This window comes from Pelobates fuscus, chromosome 2, assembly GCF_036172605.1.
Source record: "Pelobates fuscus isolate aPelFus1 chromosome 2, aPelFus1.pri, whole genome shotgun sequence".
Taxonomy (NCBI): domain Eukaryota; kingdom Metazoa; phylum Chordata; class Amphibia; order Anura; family Pelobatidae; genus Pelobates; species Pelobates fuscus.
The window spans coordinates 341,635,701-341,659,584 of record NC_086318.1 but is presented as its reverse complement, the minus strand read 5'-3'; the positions used below and the strand labels follow the sequence as shown (position 1 = coordinate 341,659,584).

At 40.1% G+C, this 23,884-nt stretch overlaps 1 protein-coding gene across 2 annotated transcripts in view; it reads left to right on the top strand.

Moving 5' to 3' along the window:
- The first annotated feature begins 326 nt into the window (after window positions 1-326).
- Window positions 327-23,884, top strand: part of STRN (striatin) — a 133,673-nt gene continuing 110,115 nt past the window's right edge. For both annotated transcript variants that reach the window (XM_063443596.1, XM_063443595.1), the window contains exon 1: window positions 327-891. In XM_063443596.1, the coding sequence (XP_063299666.1) occupies window positions 625-891 (267 nt within the window). In that variant the 5' untranslated portion in view covers window positions 327-624. The remainder of the gene's footprint in view (window positions 892-23,884) is intronic.

Here is a 23,884-nt window from a genome sequence, read left to right as displayed (position 1 = left end):
ACATCTTTGTATTATTTACACTATAGAATAGTAGACACATGCTGAAATTAATATATAAACACACACCAAACCATTTATTAGCACAGGGTGATTTCAAAGCGATTAAAGCAATAACAAAAAAAAACAAACAAAAAAAAAAAAACCCTAATCATCTTTCATATGTAAAAGAAAACCAACAAAACGCACTTTGCATTCAGAATTGCATTGTTACAAGCGTCGAACAATAAAGTTGTTTTAAAAAAAAAAAAAAAAAAAGAACGCTCTCACAGGAAGGCTGGCGGAGGTGAGGGAGGTTCCAACGATGACGGCTTCTGGTCGCACGTGACGTCATCGCGCCGCTGTCAGAGAGGCAGGAGACCCGCCCAGACAGCGAGAAGCCCCACAGCAGCAGGCGCTCGTCTTCGAGTGTGGGCGGCATCAGAGCCCGGGCTGCGGCGGAATCCTCTCACGTAACCCGCGGACGGGACGCATGTGACGTAACCGGAGCGCCCCGGAATCCGAGTGCGCGCTCTCTGTCTCAGGCCGAGCTCTCCCCCCCCCCCTCTCTCTCTCTCTCTCCGTGCGGGGATCCGTGTTCTCGGTGGCTGCTCGGTGCTGACCGCGGCCCCTGCTGCGAGGGCGGCCATGGACGAGCAGGCGGGGCCCGGCGTCTTCTTCAATAACAACAATAACTCGCTGCTCTCCGGGGGAGCGGGCAAGAGCTACGAAGCCGGAGCTGGGGAGGCGGCCTCGGCGGCGGCTGCTGGCGGAGGAGGAGGGGTGGGCGGCAATACCGGGGCAGCCGGGAGGGCCCACTACAGCATCCCGGGGATCCTGCACTTCCTACAGCACGAATGGGCCCGCTTCGAGGTGGAGAGAGCCCAGTGGGAGGTGGAGAGGGCCGAGCTGCAGGTAATAACCCGGGGCCTGTCACAGCCCGGCCATTGCCATGGATGGATGTGTGTGATGGGAGGGGGGCAGGGGTCACAGCTGCTTGACTTGTACTGCAACATGCAGGGGGGGGGGGGGGCTGGTCACTAAACAAGCACTTCATCATTATATGGAGAACATGGCTAGTATGGAGAGCCAATAGCTTCCTAAGGTTATTTAAAATAAAAATAATACATTTTTGCTTAAATTATGTAAATTCAGAGTCGGATCTCTACATTTAGTGCATAAACTCCACGTTGAAGGGTCACTATAGTCACCAGAAGAACTACAGTGTAATGTAGTTGTTCTGGTGTGTATAGTCCTCGCAGTCATTTTGATGTAAACACTGCCTTTTCAAAGAAACGGCAATGTTTACTGCCTAGGGACACCTCCAGTGGCAGTCACTCAGACGCTTTGCATGGGGACGCTGGACTTTCCCCATAGAGATGCGTTGATTCAATTGGCACAGCACTGATTCGCACATGCGCAATTGCCTATCGTTTTTTTCCTAGGCATATGTATATATGTGCGCATGCATGGGACTCCTGTTGCGTAGTTCATGTCGAACACGACCAAGATATGTTTTAGTTCAAATGTGTTGTGGAGCAAGAGGTGGCATTCAGCTCCATGTTGTAATTCATTATCAGCCTTGTAGTTCTATTGCAGCTGGTAATCTGCCCGTTGACCACCCCTGAATGGTATCAATTATATAAGCACATTGGTCTTTTGATACATTGTGACATTCATTTATTTCTCCCTGTTGTATTATTATTATGATAATTATATAGCACCATCAAATTCCGCAGCGCTTTACAATGGGTGGACGAACAGACATGTAGTTGTAACCAGACAAGTTGGACACACAGGGACAGAGGGGTTGAGGGCCCTGCTCAATGAGCTTACATGCTAGAGGGAGTGGGGTAAAATGACAAAAATGTAAGGATAGTATTAGACCAGTGACAGTTGCAGAAGAGGAATCAGTCAGGAGCTATTAACATTTTAATTGTAAAGTCAATTTTGTGATGTTTATGTATCTCCCGGTAATGCCAATTTGACCCTGGATGACTTTTTTTTTTATATATATTTTGGATGGATATATCTACCCATCAAAGATCAGACATGTTAGAAATGTCACAATAGCAAGTTGTATGATTACTATTTGTAACTGTATGTTCTGCCTATATAACCAAATGTAATTGCATATTCATGTTTAACATAGCAAAGATTTTTTTGTTGCTCATTCTTCACCTACAATAACAAAACTAGGTTTTCTTCTAGTTGTAAATAAAAGCTTTGTTTCTTTAGAAAGTGTAATAATATGCAACTATACTTGATGACTCCTGATATCATTCTCAGGAATGAGTACCATGCATTTTCTTTCAAACAGGTATTCTGGGATACTTATAAATTACCATTTTAGCAGTTTATCTCGTGTCTGTTGAGTTAGTGTACCAATATGGTAATAAGAAAGCAAAATAACTTTTTTTTTTTTTTTTTTTATTCTGACAATTAAGTTTTAAATATCCACAAAAGTACTTGCAATGCAACTTGTATGTGAATATTTTTTTTAAACTGTAATTCTGTCATTAATTTAAATTAAACATACAGGTGATACTCGAAAAATTAGAATATCATGCAAAAGTTCATTTAGTTTAGTAATGCAACGTAAAAGGGAAACTAATATATGAGACAGACGCATTACATGCAAAGCAAGATAGCTCAAGCCGTGATTTGTCATAAGTGCGATGATTATGGTTTACAGCTCATGAAAACTCCAAATCCGCAATCTCAGGAAATTAGAATATTACATGCAATCAATAAAACAAGGAGTGTACATGTAACTATATTGGACCTCTGAAAAGTATAAACATGCATATGGACTCAGTACTTGGTTTGGGCCCCTTTTGCAGCAATTACTGTTTCAATGCAGCGTGGCATGGAAGCTATCAACCTGTGGCACTGCTGAGGTGTTAAGGAAGACCAGGATGCTTCAATAGCGTTCTTCAGCTCTTCTGCATTGTTCGGTCTAATGTCTCTCATCTTTCTCTTGGCAAAGCCCCATAGATTCTCTATGGGGTTCCGGTCAGGCGAGTTTGCTGGCCAATCAAGCACAGTAATCCCACGGTCATTGAACCAGGCTTTGGTGCTTTTGGCAGTGTGAGCAGGTGCCAAGTCCTGCTGGAAAATGAAGTCAGCATCCCCATAAAGCTCGTCTGCGGAAGGAAGCATGAAGTGCTCCAAAATCTCCTGGTAGACTGCTGCGTTGACCCTGGACTTAATGAAGCACAGTGGACCAACACCAGCAGATGACATGGCTCCCCAAATCAACACAGACTGTGGAAACTTCACACTGGACTTCACGCATCTTGCAGTGTGTGCCTCTCCATTCTTCCTCCAGACTCTGGGTCCTTGGTTTCCAAATGAGATGGAAAAGTTGCTCTCATCATCAGACTTTGGACCACTGAGCAACAGACCAGGTCTGTTTTTCTTTAGCCCAGGTAAGACGCTTCTGACTTTGTTGTTCAGGTGCGGCTTGACAAGAGGAATACGACATCTGAAGCCCATGTCCAGGATCCATCTGTGTGTGGTGACTCTTGATGCACTGACTCCAGTCTCAGTCCACTCCTTGTGAAAGTCCCCAACACTTTTGAATGGCCTTTTCCTGACAATCCTCTCCAGGCTGCGGTCATCCCTGCTGCTTGTGCACCTTTTTTCTTCCACACTTTCCCCTTCCACATAACTTTCTATTAATGTGCTTTGATACAGCACTTTGGGAACATCCAACTTCCTTTGCAATTACCTTTTTGAGACTTGCTTTCTCTCCTTATGGAGGGTGTCAATGATGATTTTCTGCACAACTTTCAGGTCAGCAGTCTTCCCTGTGATTCCTACTGAACCAGACTGAGAGAAAATTTAAAGGCTCAAACCCTTTGCAGGTGTTATGGCTTACTTAGCTGATTTAGAGTGGGACACTGAGCCTAGAATATTGCACCTTTTCACAATATTCTAATTTACTGAGATTGTGGATTTGGGGATTTCATGAGCTATAAGCCATAATCATCGCACATATGACAAATCACGGCTTGAACTACCTTGCTTTGCATGTAATGCGTCTCTCATAGTTTCCCCTTTCACGTTGCATTACTGAAATATATGAACTTTTGCACGATATTCTAATTTATCGAGTATCACCTGTACTCCTCCTTGGCTCTGAAGTTTATTTTTGTTGTTGTTGGCAGTAGAAATGGATGATTGCTGGATACCAATGTCATGGCTAACTCATCTTCTTTAGCACGTAAGATTTGGATCTGGTACCGGATATTGACAATATTTGCGAGAAAATGAGCTGGAGATATTGTTTGTCCCATTCGTGTTTTATTTTATTTTATTTTTTTAGCTTGTAATTTAACTCTGACAGCATTTCATTAACATAAATTTGATTAATATAGAAAAAAAATCAAATTTAAATAAAAAAGTTAAAAAAATAAAAACTAATTTTAATCCACCTGGGGCAGCATCAGTATTTCAGACCTCACATAGGTCCTCTTTTAAGATAACTGCTCTATTCGTAATTACAATTAATACATAAGTTAAGCCAGGGCTTAACAAATCCTAGGTCGTCCTGGCGCCTGGATTTGTCAGCCCGTTCCCTTGATCCCCGTGAAGCTATCTGCGCACCTGGAGGAAGTGAAGGATACTGTAATTGCTTCCTCCTGGCTGCGCAGGGGAATTGTAAGCTTGCAGGGGTCTGGATAAAGACTGCTCAGCTCACCTCCTGCCCCATTCCGCAGAGCTGGCCACCCGCCCATTCCCATGCGTGACCTCAGTGCCTGGAGGAAGTAATTGCAGTTCCCTTAACTTCCTCCTGGTGCGCATACAGCAGCACATAGATACAGGGGGGGGGGGGGAGGAGAGAGTTTTTACTAGCGGCAGCCCACTCCCATCAGCCGCAGCCAGCCCCACTGTCACCTGTTCCTGCCAAGTTCCACTGGACCCCAGGGAAGCCACTCTACTGCACCTAAAATGTATTTATGACTGTGTGTGTATTTAAGTGTATAAAATAAAAGTGTATAAATTAAAAAAAATTGTGTGTGTGAGAGAGAATAGGCGTATGTCTGTGTTTGTGTGTATCCGTCCATATGTCTCAGTGAATTTGTTTGTTTAGGTCACCAGCCCCCTCCGATCGTGTAGTGTTTTTAATCGCCTTTTTTCCAACACCGTGCCGTTTTCGCTGTGCCTGGCCGGCATCCATGGCGGAGTTAATTAGTCTTATATCAGCCAATCAAATGCTTTCCCATAGAAAAGCATTGGAAAGCTATTGAGCAAGAGCTGCAAAATGCGGCACAATCAGCATCTCCTCATAGATGCCTAAAATCAATACATATGTTCAGCACCTCCAAGTAGATCAGGATTTGATTAACAGCCACTAAAGGTATTACTAGAAAGAAATCAAAACACTACCCATTCTCTAAAAAGGCTGTGTTTTTACATTGAAAAGCCTGTGTGGACAGACTATAGACACCATAACTGCATTAAGCTGTAGTGATTCTGGTGATTATAGTGTTCCTTTAAGTGTTAATACATTTTTAACTCTGGGCTCGACAAATTCCGGTCGCCATAGCGACCAAGAAATTCTGGCACCTAAGATTTGTGAGCCTGTTCAGCCCCCGATGTGACCGACTGCCTGAGAGCAGAGGCGGGCAGTCGGATCACAGAGGGCTCAGATGGGCGGCTGATGGAGGGAGGGGGCGGCCATCTCAGGTATTGCTGAGTGAGGGAGGCGGGCGGCTCATAGAGAGCTGAGGGAGGCGGGCGGCCTGCTAATTTATAGATGCGATAGGGGGGTGGAGAGCAGAGGTGGGCGGGTGATTTACTGCCCCGGCGAGGGAGGGAGCTGTAACCTCCCTGCTCTCACTGGCCCCAGGGAAAGCCTATCCACTCCAGCTATCCAAAGGTAGGGAGACTGGGTAGGTTTAAATTAAAAGAAAAAAAGTATTTGTGAGTGTGTGTTCCCTCCAATTACATGGGAAAGGGTTGTTCCTACGCCGCGGCTGGCCCCACCTCCATGTCCAAGATCCTCAATCTTGACTATCTTATCCCATAGGAAAGCATTGGGAGACTATTGCGCATGCACGGCAAAATGCCACTGTGGCAATTTACTCATAGAGATGCATTGAATCAGTGCATCCGAATAGGGAACATTAACGTGGGTGCTGCACACTGTGAAGCACCTCTAGAGACTGTCTGAATGACTGTCGCAGAGGTGTCACCAGGCAGCAATGTAAAAACTTCCTTTTGTCTGAAAAGTCAGTGTTTACAGGGACAGGATATAGACTTCAGAACAACTACATTAAGCTGTAGTGGTTCTGGTGACTATAGTGTCCCTTTAAGAATTTTATTTTTGGCGTTGATTTCTCTGGCTCCTAACTTTATTAGCTGGCTCCTAGATTCTAAGCAAATTTGTCAAGCCCTGTTTTAACTCCCAATTTATGATTAAAAACTACCAAAGGGGTGAAAAAAAAATTAGATTGTTTGCTTAACTATTTTTGGATTTGTTAATATTGAAGAAACCCCTGCCAAAGTTTTGATGATGGGTAGTACAGCACGAAAGTGATCATTTGTCTAATCTTTAATCTAGGGATCGACCGATATTGATTTTTTAGAGCCGATACCGATATTCTGTGAACTTTCAGGCCGATAGCCGATATAATTTGCCGATATTCTGTACATTTACCATTTTGGAAAATAAAAACTATTTCTAAAGGTAAATGCACAAAATATACATGCCACGTGTAGTGGATGCAGTGTGTTTAGACAGGGGAGCTGTGTATGTGTGTGTAGTGGATGCAGTGTGTGTTTGTGTAGTGGATGCAGTGTGTATTTGTCTAGTGTGTTTGTGTAGTGTGTGGGTAGTGTGCGTAAAGTGAATGCAGTGTGTGTGTGTAAAGTGAATGCTGTATATACTAAATGCAAAGTGTGTGTATTTGTGTAGTGTGTGTATAGTGAATGTAGTGTGTTTATATAATGCAGAGTGTGTGTGTTTGTATAGTGTATGTATATAATGCAGTGTGTGTAGTGTGCATTATATAAACACACTACACAAACACACACTGAATTATATAAACACACTACACAAACACACTGTGTATATAATGCAGTGTTTATATAATGCAGTGTGTTTGTGTAGTGTGTGTATAATGCAGTGTGTTTGTGTAGTGTGTGTATAATGCAGTGTGTTTGTGTAGTGTGCGTATAATGCAGTGTGTTTGTGTAGTGTGCGTATAATGCAGTGTGTTTGTATAGTGTGTGTGTATATATAATGCAGTGTGTGTTTGTATAGTGTGTGTGTCTATACAAACACACTGCATTATATACACACACTGCATTATATACACACACTGCATTATATACACACACTGCATTATATACACACACACTATACAAACACACACTGCATTATTATACACACACACTATTCAAACACACACTGCATTATTATACACACACACACACTATTCAAACACACTGAATTATATACACACACACACTATTCAAACACACTGAATTATATACACACACACACACTATTCAAACACACTGAATTATATACACAGTGTGTTTGTGTAGTGTATGTGTATAATATGTGTGTGAGGGGGCATTTTTTTATTAATTTTTTTTATATTAACCCCTTAAGGACCGGACTTTTTTTGCGATGTTGTACATTTGCGACCAGGCATCTTTTTGACACTTTTGTGGTGTTTGTGTTTAGCTGTAATTTTCCGCTCTCTCATTTACTGTTCCCATACAAATTATATATTGTTTTTTCAGGACAAAAGGGGCTTTCTTTACATACCATTATTTATATAATCTCATGTAATTTAATTTAAAAAAAATTAAAAAATATGATGAAAAATTGAAAAAAATACACGTTTTTTGAATTTTAGGTGAAAAAATCTTTTACTCATCTACAAAAGCGAATGAAAAAAACTGCTAAATAGATTCAAAATGTTGTCCTGAGTTCAAAAATACCCAGTGTTTACATGCTTTTTGCTATTTTTTTGCATGTTATAGGGCTATAAGTACAAGTAGGATATTGCGGTTTCAAAACATACATTTTTAAAATGTATCAATAGTGACATTGTAACACTATTATCTGTCATAAATTGCTAAATAACACCCCACATGTACATATTTTTTTTTAAAAGTAGACAACCCAGGGTATTCAATATGGGGTATGTCCAGACTTTTTTAGTAGCCACTTAGTCGCAAACACTGGCCAAAGTTAGCGTTCATATTTGTTTGTGTGTGAAAAAAGTAAAAAACTAAATTGAACGCTAATTTTGGCCAGTGTTTGTGACTAAGTGGTTACTAAAAAAGACTGGACATACCCCATTTGCAATACCTTGAGTTGTCTTCTTTTGCAAATGGTATGCCATCATGGGGGTAATTCTCATTCCTGGGCTACCATACGCTCTCAAAGGCAACCTAACCAACCTGGCCATTTTCAATGTAAAAATATTTGACCCATATATTTGACCCTGTAACTTTCAAAAACGCTATAAAACCTGTACATGGGGGGTCCTGTTCTACTCAGGAGACTTTGCTGAACACAAATATTAGTGTTTCAAAACTGGAAAATGTATCACAACAATTATATCAGTAAAAGTGCTGTTTGTGTGTGAAAAATGCAAAAAAAGTCACTTTCACTGACAATATCATCGCTGTGATATGTTTTACTGTTTTGAATCACTAATATTTGTGTTCAGCGAAGTCTTCCGAGTAAAACAGTACCCCCCATGTACAGGTTTTAGGGTGTCGTAGAACGTTACAGGGTAAAATACAGTGATGGCAAATTAAATTCTCTGGACTTTCGGCCTGGGTTGGCAGGCAGGTCCCTTAAATTGCAATCAATAAAATAACTTAATTATGTAAAAATATTACATAAATACGCACGTATAATTTAAATATATATGCATATTTATATATTTGAAGTCTACGTGTATATTTATATAATTATTTATGTAATTTTGTATATGGACATATGAATAGTTCGCATTCTTTTTATTTATTTATATATACATAGATATATATACAATTTCATTCTAAGTGTATTTTGATATAAATATATATATATATATATATTATCAAAATACAGTTAGAATAAAATTTCGTATAGATATATAATTTTTTTTTATTTTTATTTTTATTATTATTTTTAATTTTTTTAATTTAAATTATTTGTATTTTATAATAATATATATATATATACAATATATATAGTTATTATATATATTATATATATATACGTGTGTAAATTAATTATAAGTGTATTTTTATATTAATATATGTACATATTAATATAAAAATACACTTAGCGTGACATATATATATGATATATAGACATATATTATATAGGTATAATATATGTCTATATATCATATATATACACATATATAATAATATTTTTTTTTTTATTTACTTTCACTTTAATTTTTTTAATGATTTTACAGTTGCAGGGAGACTGCCTGTCAGCACAGACAGTCCCCCTGCAGGCAGATACTTGGACACCTATTGTGACCATGTGGTCGCCCTGTTGGGCGATCACATGGCCACAGGGGTCCTAAACCGCCATGGGGAGACTGTCTGGGCTGCAGGCAGTCTCCCCACACCGGGAGCACCGCCGATCGCCGCCGGGGGAACGACGGCGATCGGGTAAGTACATTGGACGGTTAGGACGGTTCAGGACCGTCACCGGTCGGCAACGCAAAAATGCCGATGACGGTCTTGAACCGTCCTCCGTCCTTAAGGGGTTAAATTTATATATTTTTTCATGTTTATTTATTTTTGTTGTCCCCCCTTCCTGTTTGTTGCCTTGCCAGGGAGGGGGGGTCAGTGGCAGTCAGTGGCATTGGCTTAGCTGTGGTCCTGGGGGGGCGGGCAGCAAGCGTTTACTCACCTCCCAGCAGCTCCCCAGTGTAAATCTCGCGAGACCCGCGGCCGTCAGAGCTGGCCGCGGGTCTCGCGAGATTTACACTGGGGAGCTGGAGGAGCTGCTGGGAGGTGAGTAAACGCTTGCTGCCCGCCCCCCCAGGACCGCCGGGCTTGTAATGAGCCTGGCGGTCCTGGGAGGTATTATCGGCAATATCGGTATCCCTATTGGCCGATACCGATATTGCCGAAAATACTGAATATCGGCCGATTATATCGGTAAAACCGATAATCGGTCGATCCCTACTTTGATCACTTTTATATGTAATAAAATCACAAATTACTCTGATCAATTATATCAATGGCTCAAATATAACCTTATACAGAATTTCATGTTATAAACATATACTTTTCACAAGCTGACATTATTTATCCATTAATTAACCCCTTAAAACCGGAGGGCGTACTATTACGCCCTATTCTAAGCGGCTCTAAACGCCGCAGGGCACGTCGATCGGTTTTATGGATTGAATAAAAGCTAAGTTTTAAGAAACATCCGTGAGTGCAGCCACATCTTTTTGGTATATGGATAAACAGCCCTGGTATTGCACCCGCTTTTTTTGACAAGTTTTGAATCCACTGGCAGCCTGAGTGCAAGGTACTGTACACAAATTTTTATTTATATCTAGTGATATATACGTATATATTTATGTATATAGATATATATTTCGTTCTACTTGTATTTTGATATATATATATATATATATATATATATATATTATCACAATACAGTTAGAACGAAATAACACACATCTATATATTTGTAATTATTTATTTTTAATTTTTTTAATTTTATTTTTAACGTATTTACATTTTTTTATTATATATATATATATATATAATCAGTATCAGTCTACGTGTAATTTGATATTAATATATATATATATATATATATATATATATTAATAGTAAAATACACCTAGACAGTGTGTGTATATATACACTTAGAATATATATATATTTCATACATATATATATTTATTTCATACATCTATATATATATCATACATCTATATATATATTTCATACATCTATCTATATATATATATATATATATATATATATATATATATATATATATATATATATATATATATATATATATATATATCTACTCCATTGTGATCTACTCTCTTGGCAGTGACAGACATGTTACAGGCCTGGTGTGTTCTTTGTAAGCATATGTTATAACTGTGATTACTACGGTGCCCTAACACTGCATCCGGTATTGAATGGAACAGTGGTTTCTCACCTTCTTGGATAGATGCAATCTGCAATAAGTCACATTCCTAAAACACCTCCTACTTATTCTTTTTAAAGGAACACTCCAAGCATTAAAGCCATTATAGCACATGTAAGTAAACAGACCATTTTCTAATGGTTTGACTTCTCACTTGAAGTCTTCCAGAATCTGTGAGGCAAGGCTTATGTTCTTAGCTGATGCTCTCGTTTGGCCATGTGATAGGTGGTGGACACCAGGAAATTCAAGCCAGAGAGGAAGCCAGAGAGGAAGTTCAAGCTGCTCCAATTGAGAAGTTGGTATCACATACCAGCACTGTACTACACAATACAAGCTATTCATAATCTATTTTCAGATATGTGCTTCCAGGACAAAAAATTCTTGGGGATGCTAGTGTTTTTTTTTTTTTTTTTTTTTTTCTTCTTCTAAACTTTCCTCTGCTTTCTAGTCACCTCAGTGAATGTTGTTTACTAGAGTGAGTTAATGAGGAACTGTTAGTTCCCATGTTAAAGTTGCTTTTCATGATAGTACTGCAAATGAACACGATAGTGTTGGGAATAAAAACCTGTATTTCTAACTCTACAGTGCATTATTTGCTGAATTGTTTTGGGTAATTCCTCACCCTTCCCCGTTTGCAGTAAATACCCACAAGTAAGCTTTTCAGTTTTTTTCCGTTTTACATTTTCAACAGATTCAACAGCATTGAGACTCCATCGGCCCTGTCTGTCACTCCGTCTGCATCATTGTCAAGCTATCGAGCCGATGGCCAGTCGATAGAGGAGCTTTGTAAACTCATACGCATATGACATTAGAAAAGCATTTCATTTTAATGCTTCCATGTAGGCTGAAACACCCTGTGACAGTTTTCTTCTGTTGTAGAGGAAGTGTTTCTAGTGGTTGTTTAGAAGACAGTCACTAGAAGTGTTTTTCACTTTTGTTGCAGGGTTGAAAGGACAGGACCACTGCATTCAGACCAATTCGCTGTGATGAATTGGTCTGGGTGACATAAACAGATCTTGAATGCATTTAAAATATGCAAACATTTGTAAACATTACATTTAAATTTCCTAAAACATCACTTGCACAGGCAAGTGTCTAAGGCAAAGAGATCCCTCTCTGACCATAGACATTCCAGCTATTATTTTTTGCTTATGTCATATACACTGTATGGACAAAGTATTAACAACTGACCTTTACACCAACAGGGACTTTTATGACATTGTGTTATAAATACATATACATTAATATTTAGTTGGTGTTCCCACTTTGCAGCTGTAACAGCTTCCACTATTCTGGGAAGGCTTTCACCAAGATTATGGTGTTTCTGTGGGAATTTTTGCCCACTCATCCATTTGAGCATTTGTGACATCAGACATGTTGATCGATAAGGCCTGGCTCGTAGTCTCCTTTCCATTCCATCCCAAAGGTGTTTGGTGGCTCTTTGAAGGCCAGTCAAGTTCTTCCACACCAAACTCTGCCAACCATGTCTTTATAGACCTTGCTCTGTACACTGGGACACAATCATGCTGGGATAGAAACGTGCCTTCCTCACAAAGGTGGAAGGATAGCGTTGTCCAAAATGTTTTGGTATGCTGAAGCATTAAGATTTCCCTTCACTGGAAGCAAGGGGCCTAGCCCAACTCAACATCTTAAAACCAGCCACATACCATTATCCCTCCTCCAACAAACTTTATAATGGACACAATGCAGTCAGGTAATGTTTTCTTGGCATCCACGAAACCCACACTTGCCTATCAGACTGACAAACAGAAAAGTGTGATTCGTCGCTCCACAGAACACTTTTCAACTGCTCCAGAGTCAAGTGGTGCTTTATGCCACTCAATCTGACGCTTGACATTGTACTTGGTGGTGCGACGCTTGCATGCAGTAGCTCGGGCATTGAAATTCATTCCATGAAGATCATGTCGCACAGTTTTTGTGCTGATATTCATGCCAGTTGAAGTTTGAAACTCTTTAGATATAGAATCAGCAGAGCGTTGGTGACTTTTAGACATTTCTACCATGTGCGTCTTCAGCTTTGTGTCGGAGTTGCTGCTGTTCCCAAACGCTTCCACTTTTTAATAATACAACTTACAGTTAATAATGGAATATCTATCAGGGATGACATTTCACAAACTGACTTATTGCAAAGGTGTCATCCTATCACAGTACCACGCTTTAATTTGCTGAGCTCTTCAGAAAGACCTATTCCCCCCCCAAAAAAAATGTTTGTAAATGCAGACTGCATGGCTACGTGCTTGATTTTATAGATCTCTGGCAATGAGTCTGATTGAAACACAAAATTTAATAATTAAGAGGTGTATCCATGTAGAGAGAGAGAGAGAGAGAGTTTTTGTGTGTCTCTCTATATCTCGCTGGATAAAAGTTTATGGAATGTGTGCTTCCTGCTCTTTTCCACTTATTACATGAAATAGGTGGGCCTGCTTAAAGAGACACTTAAGGCCTCCAGACCACTTCAGCTCATTGAAGTGCTCTCTGTACAGTGTCCCTATTGCACTTAGTGCTGCAATGTAAAACATTGCAGTTCCAGAGAAACTGCAATGTTTACTTTGCAGCACTGAGTCTGCCTCCAGTGGCTGTCTACCAGACAGCCGCTAGTCACTTCCTGGATGTTAACAGACTTTTGATTTAATGCTTTCCTATTTAATTTAATGCTTTCGCTACATGTGCGAATTAGAGCTCACTCGTTGAGGGGTGTCTGAGGAGGCGGAGCCATGATCCAGCGCCGAGGGACATTGGTGCTGAGATCAGGTATGTAAATAAAGGGTTATTAAATTAAAGGATCACTATATGGTCAGGAACACAAGCATGTATTCCTGACCCTATAGTGTTAAAACCACCATCTAGCCCCCCAGGGCCCCTCATACCTCCATAAATATAGCAAACTCTTACTGTATTCAAGCCTGAAGCTGTAGATCTGCATGCTGTTTGTCTCAGAAAAGACAAGCTGTCTACTGAGATCATTAGAAGTAGTGGCCTGATCCAATCACAATGCTTCCCCATATGATTGGCTGAGACTGACAAGGAAGCAGATCAGGGGCAGAGCCAGTATGATTCAAACACAGCCCTGGCCAATCAGCATCTCCTCATAGAGATGAATTGAATCAATAAATCTCTCTATGAGGAAAGTTCAGTGTCTGCATGCAGAAGGAGGAGACACTGAATGTTTGGATGCATTTTAGGCAGCCATGACCCAGGAAGGATCTCTAACAGCTATCTGAGGAGTGGCCAGTGAAGTTATCACTAGGCTGTAATGTAAACACTGCATTTTCTCTGAAAAGACGACAGTGTTTACAGCAAAAAGCCTGAAGGTAATGTACTCACCAGAACAAATTCAATAAGCTGCAGTTGTTCTGGTGACTATAGTGTCCCTTTAACCTATGGTTATGGTGCTTGGAATATGCATATACTATTGTGTTCTCGGATATGCTATTTGCTGTATGGTATGATAGAATGACAAAGCAGTTTTATAGACTTGCAAATGTCTCCATAAGTGTTTTCAAATACTATTGAGTATTGCAGGGTTATATTTATCCGTAATTGCATTTGTCATATCTAGACTTATTATGAGTTGTTAGACTATTTAAGTGACAGCATCTACGAAGCATCCAATACTAGCTCTTCTGTGTCAGAAAAGAACCTGTGCTTAACCAGCTGATTGTATCTTTTTGTGTTTAGTGATGTGGCTTTTTATTCCCCATTGATCAAAGGAAGTAACAATTAATGATACTTGGTTGGCATATTGCAGTGTCTGGAAAGGGTGTGAGTGCAGAGATCATAAAATTACTAATTGTTAGAATACAAACCTGTATTCCTAGTGATCTACTGCCCCCTCTCCCCCACACTTCTTACTCACTTTTTTCCAGTGTCTGCGTTCAATACTTTCCTATAAGATGCATTGGATGAGCATATGGCAATACTCATTCACTACTCCTTTCTGGTCTCATGGAAGAGCATTGGAGACTTGGTGAACATGCTCACATGTGCATCCAATGCTGCTTATAGAAAAGCATTGAATTCAGTGCTTTTCTGTGACAGAGCCACTAGAGGTGTTTTGTGTTTAAAAAAAAAAAAAAAAAATCTAATCATTTCAGTCTATTTAAAAACAAACCAGCAAACTGTTTTTCATAGCACCATTAACCCCTTAAGAACACATGACGTGTGACATGATTCCCTTGTATTCCAGAAGTTTGGTCCTTAAGGGGTTAAAATGAGGACCTTCTGTACCCAGACAGCTTCCATATGATGAGTTTAGTGGTCCTTAAATGCTTGTTTATTTTTCTTTGGGTTAAGAGCACTCATTACCTTTGCTGAGTTATGTTGTCAGTTGTGATATATATATTATAGTGTGGTACATACATTTTTCAGCAGGCTTGTTTTCTTTGCATAACTCACTTCCTGCTATCTTACAACAGCTCCCTGCTTACTTGTTCCGGAGAGAAAATGCTAGAGCAACAGTGTTACATGCTAAATTGGTGCATTATGTACATCAAGCATGTCCAACTCAAAGGCTAACTCGGGCTAAATATACAAGGCTTAAGTTTATGTGGGCCACACAAAAAAGCTGAAACGTGTCTGCTGTCTACTGAATTTTGGAATTGGACTTGAATGTACTTTGGCGGTGATATTTTATATATCATTAATCACACACTGCTTATTTTCCTTTTTTGATCCATGTCCTTATATTCCTTATTTAAATTGTACTTAATAAATGAATATTTTTTAATTGATCCGGTATCCTGGCATCCGATCGTTGTAGCCTATATGCTGATTTCATAGAGCCTGGTACGGCTCTAGCTTTTGTGAGTTTGATTCTTCTCACCTTGCTTTTATTTGTACTTTATATTATACACAGAAGGCACTCTGGTTTTGTATGTATTTTTACAGATATATTGAACGTGTGCTGCTTTGATACATCTAAGTATATTCTGTGTGCAATCACTTTTTGTGTATATTGTGTTGTATCATTTATTCTATGCAAAGGTGATAGGGGAGTACACCTTTTCTACACCCAATCTTGATTGTTACTTTTTACTTTCTGAAGTGCCTACAAAAACATGTCTTTTGTTTTTTAAATTACTTGTAGCATTCTCATGCAAACAATATGTAATCCTGGGTACATATATATAATTCACTCAAAAGCTTCACCTCAAGTTACTTACTATCTCGGTAGTAATGCCACTGTCTGAAGTTTCTGCTCCACTCGCTCCCTCGGTTCCTCTGCAAACTGCAGTCTCAGCCAGGTAGGTAGCCGCACTGCTCGCCTTCTAGTCCCTCTGCCATCTCCAGACAGAGTGTTTGGCTGCACACTCAATTCTGCTTGCTTCTACCCCCTCCCTTCCATTTCTTTTTCGCTCCATGTCTCTCTCCCTTCCAAATCTCTCACCCGCATCTCTCGCTCCCTTCCAAATCTCTCACCCGCATCTCTCGCTCCCTTCCAAATCTCTCACCCGCATCTCTCGCTCCCTTCCAAATCTCTCACCCGCATCTCTCGCTCCCTTCCAAATCTCTCACCCGCATCTCTCGCTCCCTTCCAAATCTCTCACCTGCATCTCTCGCTCCCTTCCAAATCCCTCACCCGCATCTCTCGCTCCCTTCCAAATCTCTCACCCGCATTTCTAACCCACATCTGTTCCCCCCTCCTATTAATACCTCTCCCCCAATGTCTCAATCCGCTCCATATCTCCCTCCCTAACCCTTCAATTCTAATTGAAATCTCCCTAACCTCTTCCATTCCTATCTCTCCCACCCTTGTCTCCCTCCTACCCCTTCCATTCATACCTGACAGGCAGCTGTTTCTCTCACAGAGCCGGCGCCCGATGTCTTGGAAGTGTTCAGGTGCACCCCTTGTGCTTGGTGTTGTTCATGATAGACTGGGATATCCGTTGGTTTTATGCGTTCAATGGGAATTCTGGGCATTTGCCCACCGTACCTAACCACAGTTGCACTTATAAGCACAATCATATGCCTGACAGTTATGGTTGAAATGTTGTTCCTTGTTTCTCATTACTTTTGTAAACAACATGCGGAGTATCATGCTTAGGTGCACTTTCTGCAACTATTTGGTCTATACTATTATGTATATCTCTATGACAAAACTAAAACTAATAGACGTTCAAAAATGTAATGCCAAGGCGTGTTGAGTTGTAATAAATTGCATCCTAATGAAACGGCCCCATGTCTCCAAGTGAGTCTAGTTTATTACGTTAGTGTTGTACTTCAAGCATGTAAAAATTGGCTTACCAACTATACTTTCTGCTATGTGCACCCACTAAAGTATTATCGTTACATACATTCCTTTGACTTAAACGATTACATATTTTTATTACATAGAAAAATGTTATTTACACATGTTCTCTGGTCAACATGTAGCCTTGCAAACTACAATAGTAATGCTATAAAGATATATTCCAGGTACACAGAATGTTACTATAGAAATGCAAAGGACTTTATAGAGCAGAAGCATTCACCATTAGTTCATTGTCACTATGTTTTTAATTGTGAAATTGCAAATTAAAAAAAATTCCATTGGCATTTGAATGTAAAGAGCTTTTTAAAGTGCTCCCCTTTATTGCAATGTGTATAGGTGAAGCAAACAATTACTTTATATTTTAATCCGCTAGGGACCCACACCAGTGCTGTGCTCCTGTGCATGTGCAACAGTACAACACTGATGTCCTGAGGAAGCCTCCTTAGATATTTTCTTGTGATCATCACTACAATGCCTTTAACCTAACAGTCACTAGTGACGGCTGGAAGAATTGACAAGTACCTTTTACGTTTTGTTAGGTGTAGGAAAAATACCTAAAACAAATTGGGATGTATATATATGTGTATGTGTGTGTGTGTGTGTGTGTGTGTGTGTATATACACACACACACAAGAAAAAATAGCACACAGAAATATACAGCTGTAGCAAACAGATGCACAGAACTGAGTATGACTGGAAAGATTTAAGTAGTCTCACATGAAATGAAAAATACTGAATAATGCTGGATATTATGATAAATAGAGAATATCTAGAGCCCCTATTTAAATATAACAACCAAATCTATACATATAGTCCAAACAGTCCAAACAAAGCTTTAATAAATCAGGCTAGATACTGTCATAGATATATACAGTAGGTATACCCAGTATAGAAAGGTAAAAGGGGCAAGTGACAGATGTGTGTGTATATATATATATATATATATATATATATACAATCTAACTCTACCACAAAAACAAAACAATATTTCAAAGAGTCAAACACATATATATCACCAGCAATATTCCTAGTGAATATATGGACAGATATAGTAATCTCAAAATGTCCATATAAACAAAAAATATTAAATAGAGGAATGTGGTGAAATATGTATAAAGAATACTCATATACAGAGGTAAAAAAGATGAAAAACGAATAATAGATATTGTGGAGCTTAGAATGCCCACGGCATATCTATAAACAGGAAAGTATACAGAGCAGATAGAAGGAAACAATACATAAATGTGGGCACAGCTGTTAGAATGAATGCTGCCTAAAGACCACAATGTATCCAGTAAGTAAGTATACTCCGTATCATATCCAGTTACGTATATTAGCCTCTGAGTGGTAGAGAAAAGAAATCTATCTATTAGACATAAAACACATAGTAAGTGAAATAATTATAGTGACCTAATGTGAGCAAAAAAGTGAGTCTAAAAGAGACAAACGCCTGAGGGTGGAGCTTCGACCTAGCGCCGAGGGACATCGGCACTGGGATAAGGTAAATAAAGGGTTTTTAGCAGAGGGATCGGTAGTGTCAGGAATACCGCTTTGTATTCCTGGCACTCTAGTATCCCTTTAACTAGTTATAAACATTCTTGACATTTTGCTCAAACTACTGATATTGATCTGCTTGTTTAAGGTATGCGGCAATATTGGTATTTGAATTATGCAAACAGTGAAATCCTGCCCTGATACTGGTCATGGTATGCACAGCATTCTGTGTAACACTTGCTGTGAAATGTGTATACGTTTCCTGAAAAATCTAAAGACATGGCACCTCCCTATAACTGGCAATCTTTCTGCATTGAGTGCAAATACAGATAATACTCTCTAGCTTCTATGATTATTGATCTAGGGGGCACCTACATTTCTACCAGGGCACTACAATGTTAGGAATACCCTTTGGGAAGTTCCTGATAGGCAGTGTTAATTTTGACACCAAATTTTCAGTCTTTTGACTAAAAAGCCATTTTAGTTTTGTTTGTATATTGGTAATCTGAATTGTTTTAGTCTACTAAATCTCCATGAGATTTTTAATGGACAGGACTAAAATCTAATGGGTTTAGATAAAGTGTAATGAATTATTTAAAGTGACTCTCCAGTGCCAGGAAAACATGAGTTTTCCTGGCACTTCAGGACCCTGCATTGCCCCTCTCCCTCTTACCCCTCATCCCATGTTGGGTATTATGGTTTGAACATGCAGTTTGTGTAGTGTGTGTGTGTGTGTGTGTGTGTGTGTGTGTGTAGTGAATGTAGTGTGTGTGTGTGTGTGTAGGGATGTAATTTGTGTAAAATGGGCGTGAGGGGAGGCATTTTTTATTTTAATTTTAATAATGTTTTATTATATATTTAATTTATTTATTTTTTTTAGTCCCCCCTCCTAGCTTGTTACCTGGCCAGGTAGGTGGGATATAGCATTCCCTGGTGGTCCAGTGGCATGTACTGAGCTGTGGGGGGCCAGCAGCAAGCTGTTACCTCCCAGCAACTCCCTTCGGCTTTCAGTGTAAATCTCGCGGCCGGTGTGCTGCGCAGAGCGTTGCCATGGTAACATGGCAACGCTCTCCGGCTGCGGGACTCGCAAGATTTACACTGGGAGGTAAGTAACAGCTTTCTGCCGGCCCTCCCAGGACCGCCGGGCTTGTAATGAGCCTAGCGGTCCTGGTGTGTATTATCGGCATCTTTATTGGCCGATACCGATATTGCTGTAAAACCGATAATCGGTCGATCCCTAGTTATAGTGTCAAATATAGCATGTTACATTTTTCAGTTTATACACATTGAAATTTGCTAGACTGGTTATGTTGCCTTTGAGAGCACATGGTAGCCCAGGAATGAAAATTACCCCCATGATGGCATACCATTTGCAAAAGTAGAGAACCCCAAGGTATTACAAGTGGGGGTATGTTCAGTATTTTTTAGTAGACCGTCACAAACACTGGCCAAAGTTAGCATTCATATGTTGTGTGGTAAAAATGCAATAAACTAAATTGAATGCTAATTTTGGCCAGTGTGTGCCTACTAAAAAAGACTGAACAATACCCCATTTGCAATACCTTGGGTTGTCTTAATTTGCAAATGGTATGCCATCATTCTCATTACTGGGCTACCATACGGTCTCAAAGACAACCCACAAAAAAAACCTTTATTATGTTTGTCACAAAACATACAATATGATCTTTCAATAAATACTTTAATACGTGTTTTAATCTACTGATTCATTCAGGAAATTTACACCAAATGTCAGCAGTGCTTGCTGTGCCACTATAGTCTCTCAAGCAGGTTTAGCAGGAAAGGGCCTGTATACTTATGGGAAGGAAACAGGAAGGAATACAGCACCAAAAGGAAACAAATGGAAAGCTGTCTGCCTCTCATGTAATAATGCATTATTATATTAAAAACTATTTAGTTGAATTTTTCACCAAAACACATCAGAATTTATAATCTCAGCTGCCGATGCGTGACATACCCATGAAGACTGACATGCTGGTGGAAGAAAGGTGAGCAAATAATTCCTGCTCTTCTCCTTCCACACATTACAGAAAAAAGGATATACTGTGTAAACATACAGACAACTAAACAATGTGGTGGTTACGGTTGCAGGAGGGCCACGGCACATTCCCATTGTAAGTTGTCAAACTGATTTAAAAATGTTTGGTTTCTTACCAGGCACTGCAGCCAGGCGACTGGGATGCTCCTACTTAGGAGCTTTTATTAGCTCTTCTAAGACAAGCTATGCAGTGCAGGATAAGCTCACGCCTGGACCCATAAGGACTTCAGTAGTAATGGTTTTGGTGCTTGGACTGTTCATTTAATGCTTTTAGATATGTGCATCATTAACACAATGGTCAGTGGAAACCAAAATATGCTTGGGAAAATTCAACCTATAAAATCTCCGCATGGCATAATAGTAGTAGTCTAATGAGGTGATGCCTAAAATGTAATTGCCACCTGTAACAGACATTCCAGTTCCCTTGATGCTCTAACAACCTTAACATTGTTAGAGCATCATACGTTGTAGTTGTGCAACAGCTGGGGATCTACATTTGGGCACATATGTTCTGTTTATAGAGTTAAGTGGCTAGTTAAATCCAACATGCTCCCTTTCTGTTAATTCAACATAATTTCAAGGAACATTTTAGTGTCCCTTGGCGCTTGATCATGCTCCTCCTTTGCCAACGTCAGCAGATTGGGGGGCACATGGGGGTACCTAATGGGCATGATGGGGCCTTCCCCATAGGAAAACAATGACTCAATTATTTTCTGTGTGCTTTTGATTGACGCTGGATTTCCTCATGCAAAGTGTGTGTATGTCCAGCGTGATTTCATTGAGTCAAACTCAATTTCCTGTAAAACTGCAGGAAACACCTCTAATGGCTGTCTGATATACAACCAGTGCAGTTTTTCAAAAACTGCAATGTTTTACATTGCAGGGTTAAGGGAACAGGGACACTGTACCCAGACCACTTCAATGTTATAAACTGGTCTGGGTGCCTACAATGTCCCTTTAATTCTACCCACAATAAATAAAGTTTTGTTCTTTTAGAGCTCATACGTTATTTTGTGACAACAATGGTGTCTTTTTAAGATGTTTTTTGTTTTCCCTCTTGGTGGTGGTTTTAAAGGGACTGATTGACTCTCTATAATTCCTGTGAATGGCAAAACCCCTGTGAGTTAGTGGTTTCAGATTGGCTGCACTGATCTCTGCTAGCTTTGACCTTTCTGGACTTGGTCCATGCCAGGTTGGAAGATATGCCACTTCTTGCACCCAATCTGTATTGGCCTGCAAAGGATAACTTTATTTTTTTTTTTATATTATTGATTATTTTATCCACAAGGACCAGACTGCTCATAGACTGTCCTCCTGCCCATAGCTTAGAATGTCAAATTCTCTTCATGCATCCCAGCCAAATATTACAGTTGTCACATCATGGTATTTATGCAGCATTGGTGCATAGAATTGGCTGTTTGTGCATGCACGTTTCCCTATTCCAACGTACTAAGTTTGATAGTCATTTCACTGTTGCATCATTATGTCACTTTGACAAAATTAGTGAATCAACTAATGTATGTCCTATTGAATGTTTCAGGATACTGCCCTTTTCATTGTCTTATGTGGTGCTTTGTTAAATCCATTAAATGCCCACCTTGTTTTGGTGTATTTCTTCTGTAAAGTTCACCACTAATCTGAGCAGATTAGTGGTGATTAAATAGGAGCTTTGCTCTAGTAAGAAATTTGAAGCATCTTGGTTCTGTAGTAGTAGTTTTCTGTTGCAAATTTTTCTAAAAGCTTCACAAATGTAGCCAAAAATTATTTCACAATTGTATGTGAAAATACTATTAAAAAAAAATGTTTATTTTCAAAAATGTGTTTTATTTATATGTTTACATAAAGTTGGGTGGTCCATGAATCTGAACTTGCGATTTTGTTATCCTTCAATATACAGCCCAAAGTCACATTGGTGTGTTTAAATATAAATAATCCAAAATTTAGTTATTTTGGTATGATAGAAAGTAGTTAAACTAAGACCTGATAACTCTCCCCCCCCCCCCCCCCCTGCATACAATTTTGTTTTAGTCCCCCCTCCCTGCTTGTTACCTGGCCAGGAAGGAAGGTTATGGCATTCCCTGGGGGGCCCAGCAGCCCCCTTCAGCTCCCCTGTCTAACTCTCGCGGCCTGTGTGCAACGCTCTGACGGTCGCGGGACTCACGAGAGTTAGACCAGGGATGCTGCTGGGAAGGTAAGTAAGAGGGTGCTGGGCCCCCCAGGACCTTGATGGCGGCCCTGGTCTGCATAATCGGCAATATTGGTATCTTTATTGGCTGATACCGATATTGCTGAAAGTACAGAATATCGGCTGATCCCTACACCTTCCTTGACAGCCAGCCTCCCTGCCATGTTAACCCCTCCCTACCCAGTGCTAACCCCTCCCCTGCCAGCCACCCTAAATACCCAGTGTTAACCCATTCAGCACCTGTTAATTACCCTCTCCAAAGAGAGAGAGAGAGAGAGAGAGAGAGAGAGACATTTTTATTTTTATTTTCTCACTCCTCCTGGGTGGTATGTTTATTACTCAATCTCGGGTCCTCTACCAGAGGCCTGGGAGATTGAGGGTTCTGCGCAGTATCTTAGCTGATCCTAGAACTGCACTCTTCTGGACAGCGATCTTAGATGTCCCACCTGGAATCTGTTGAAGCCACTCTCCCAACTTGGGAGTCACACCCCCAAGTGCTCCTATCACAACTGGGACTACTACTGCCTTCACTTTTCACATCTTTTCTAATTCTACTTTCAGTCCTTGGTATTTGTCCACCTTCTCATGTTCCTTCTTCCTGATGTTATAGTCACTGGGTATTGCCACATCCACCACGACTGCAGTCTTCTGTTCCTTGTCTACCACCATGATGCCAGGTTAATTGGCCAGCATTGCTGGTCTGTCTGGATCTTGAAGTCCCACAGAATCTTAGCCCTTCAT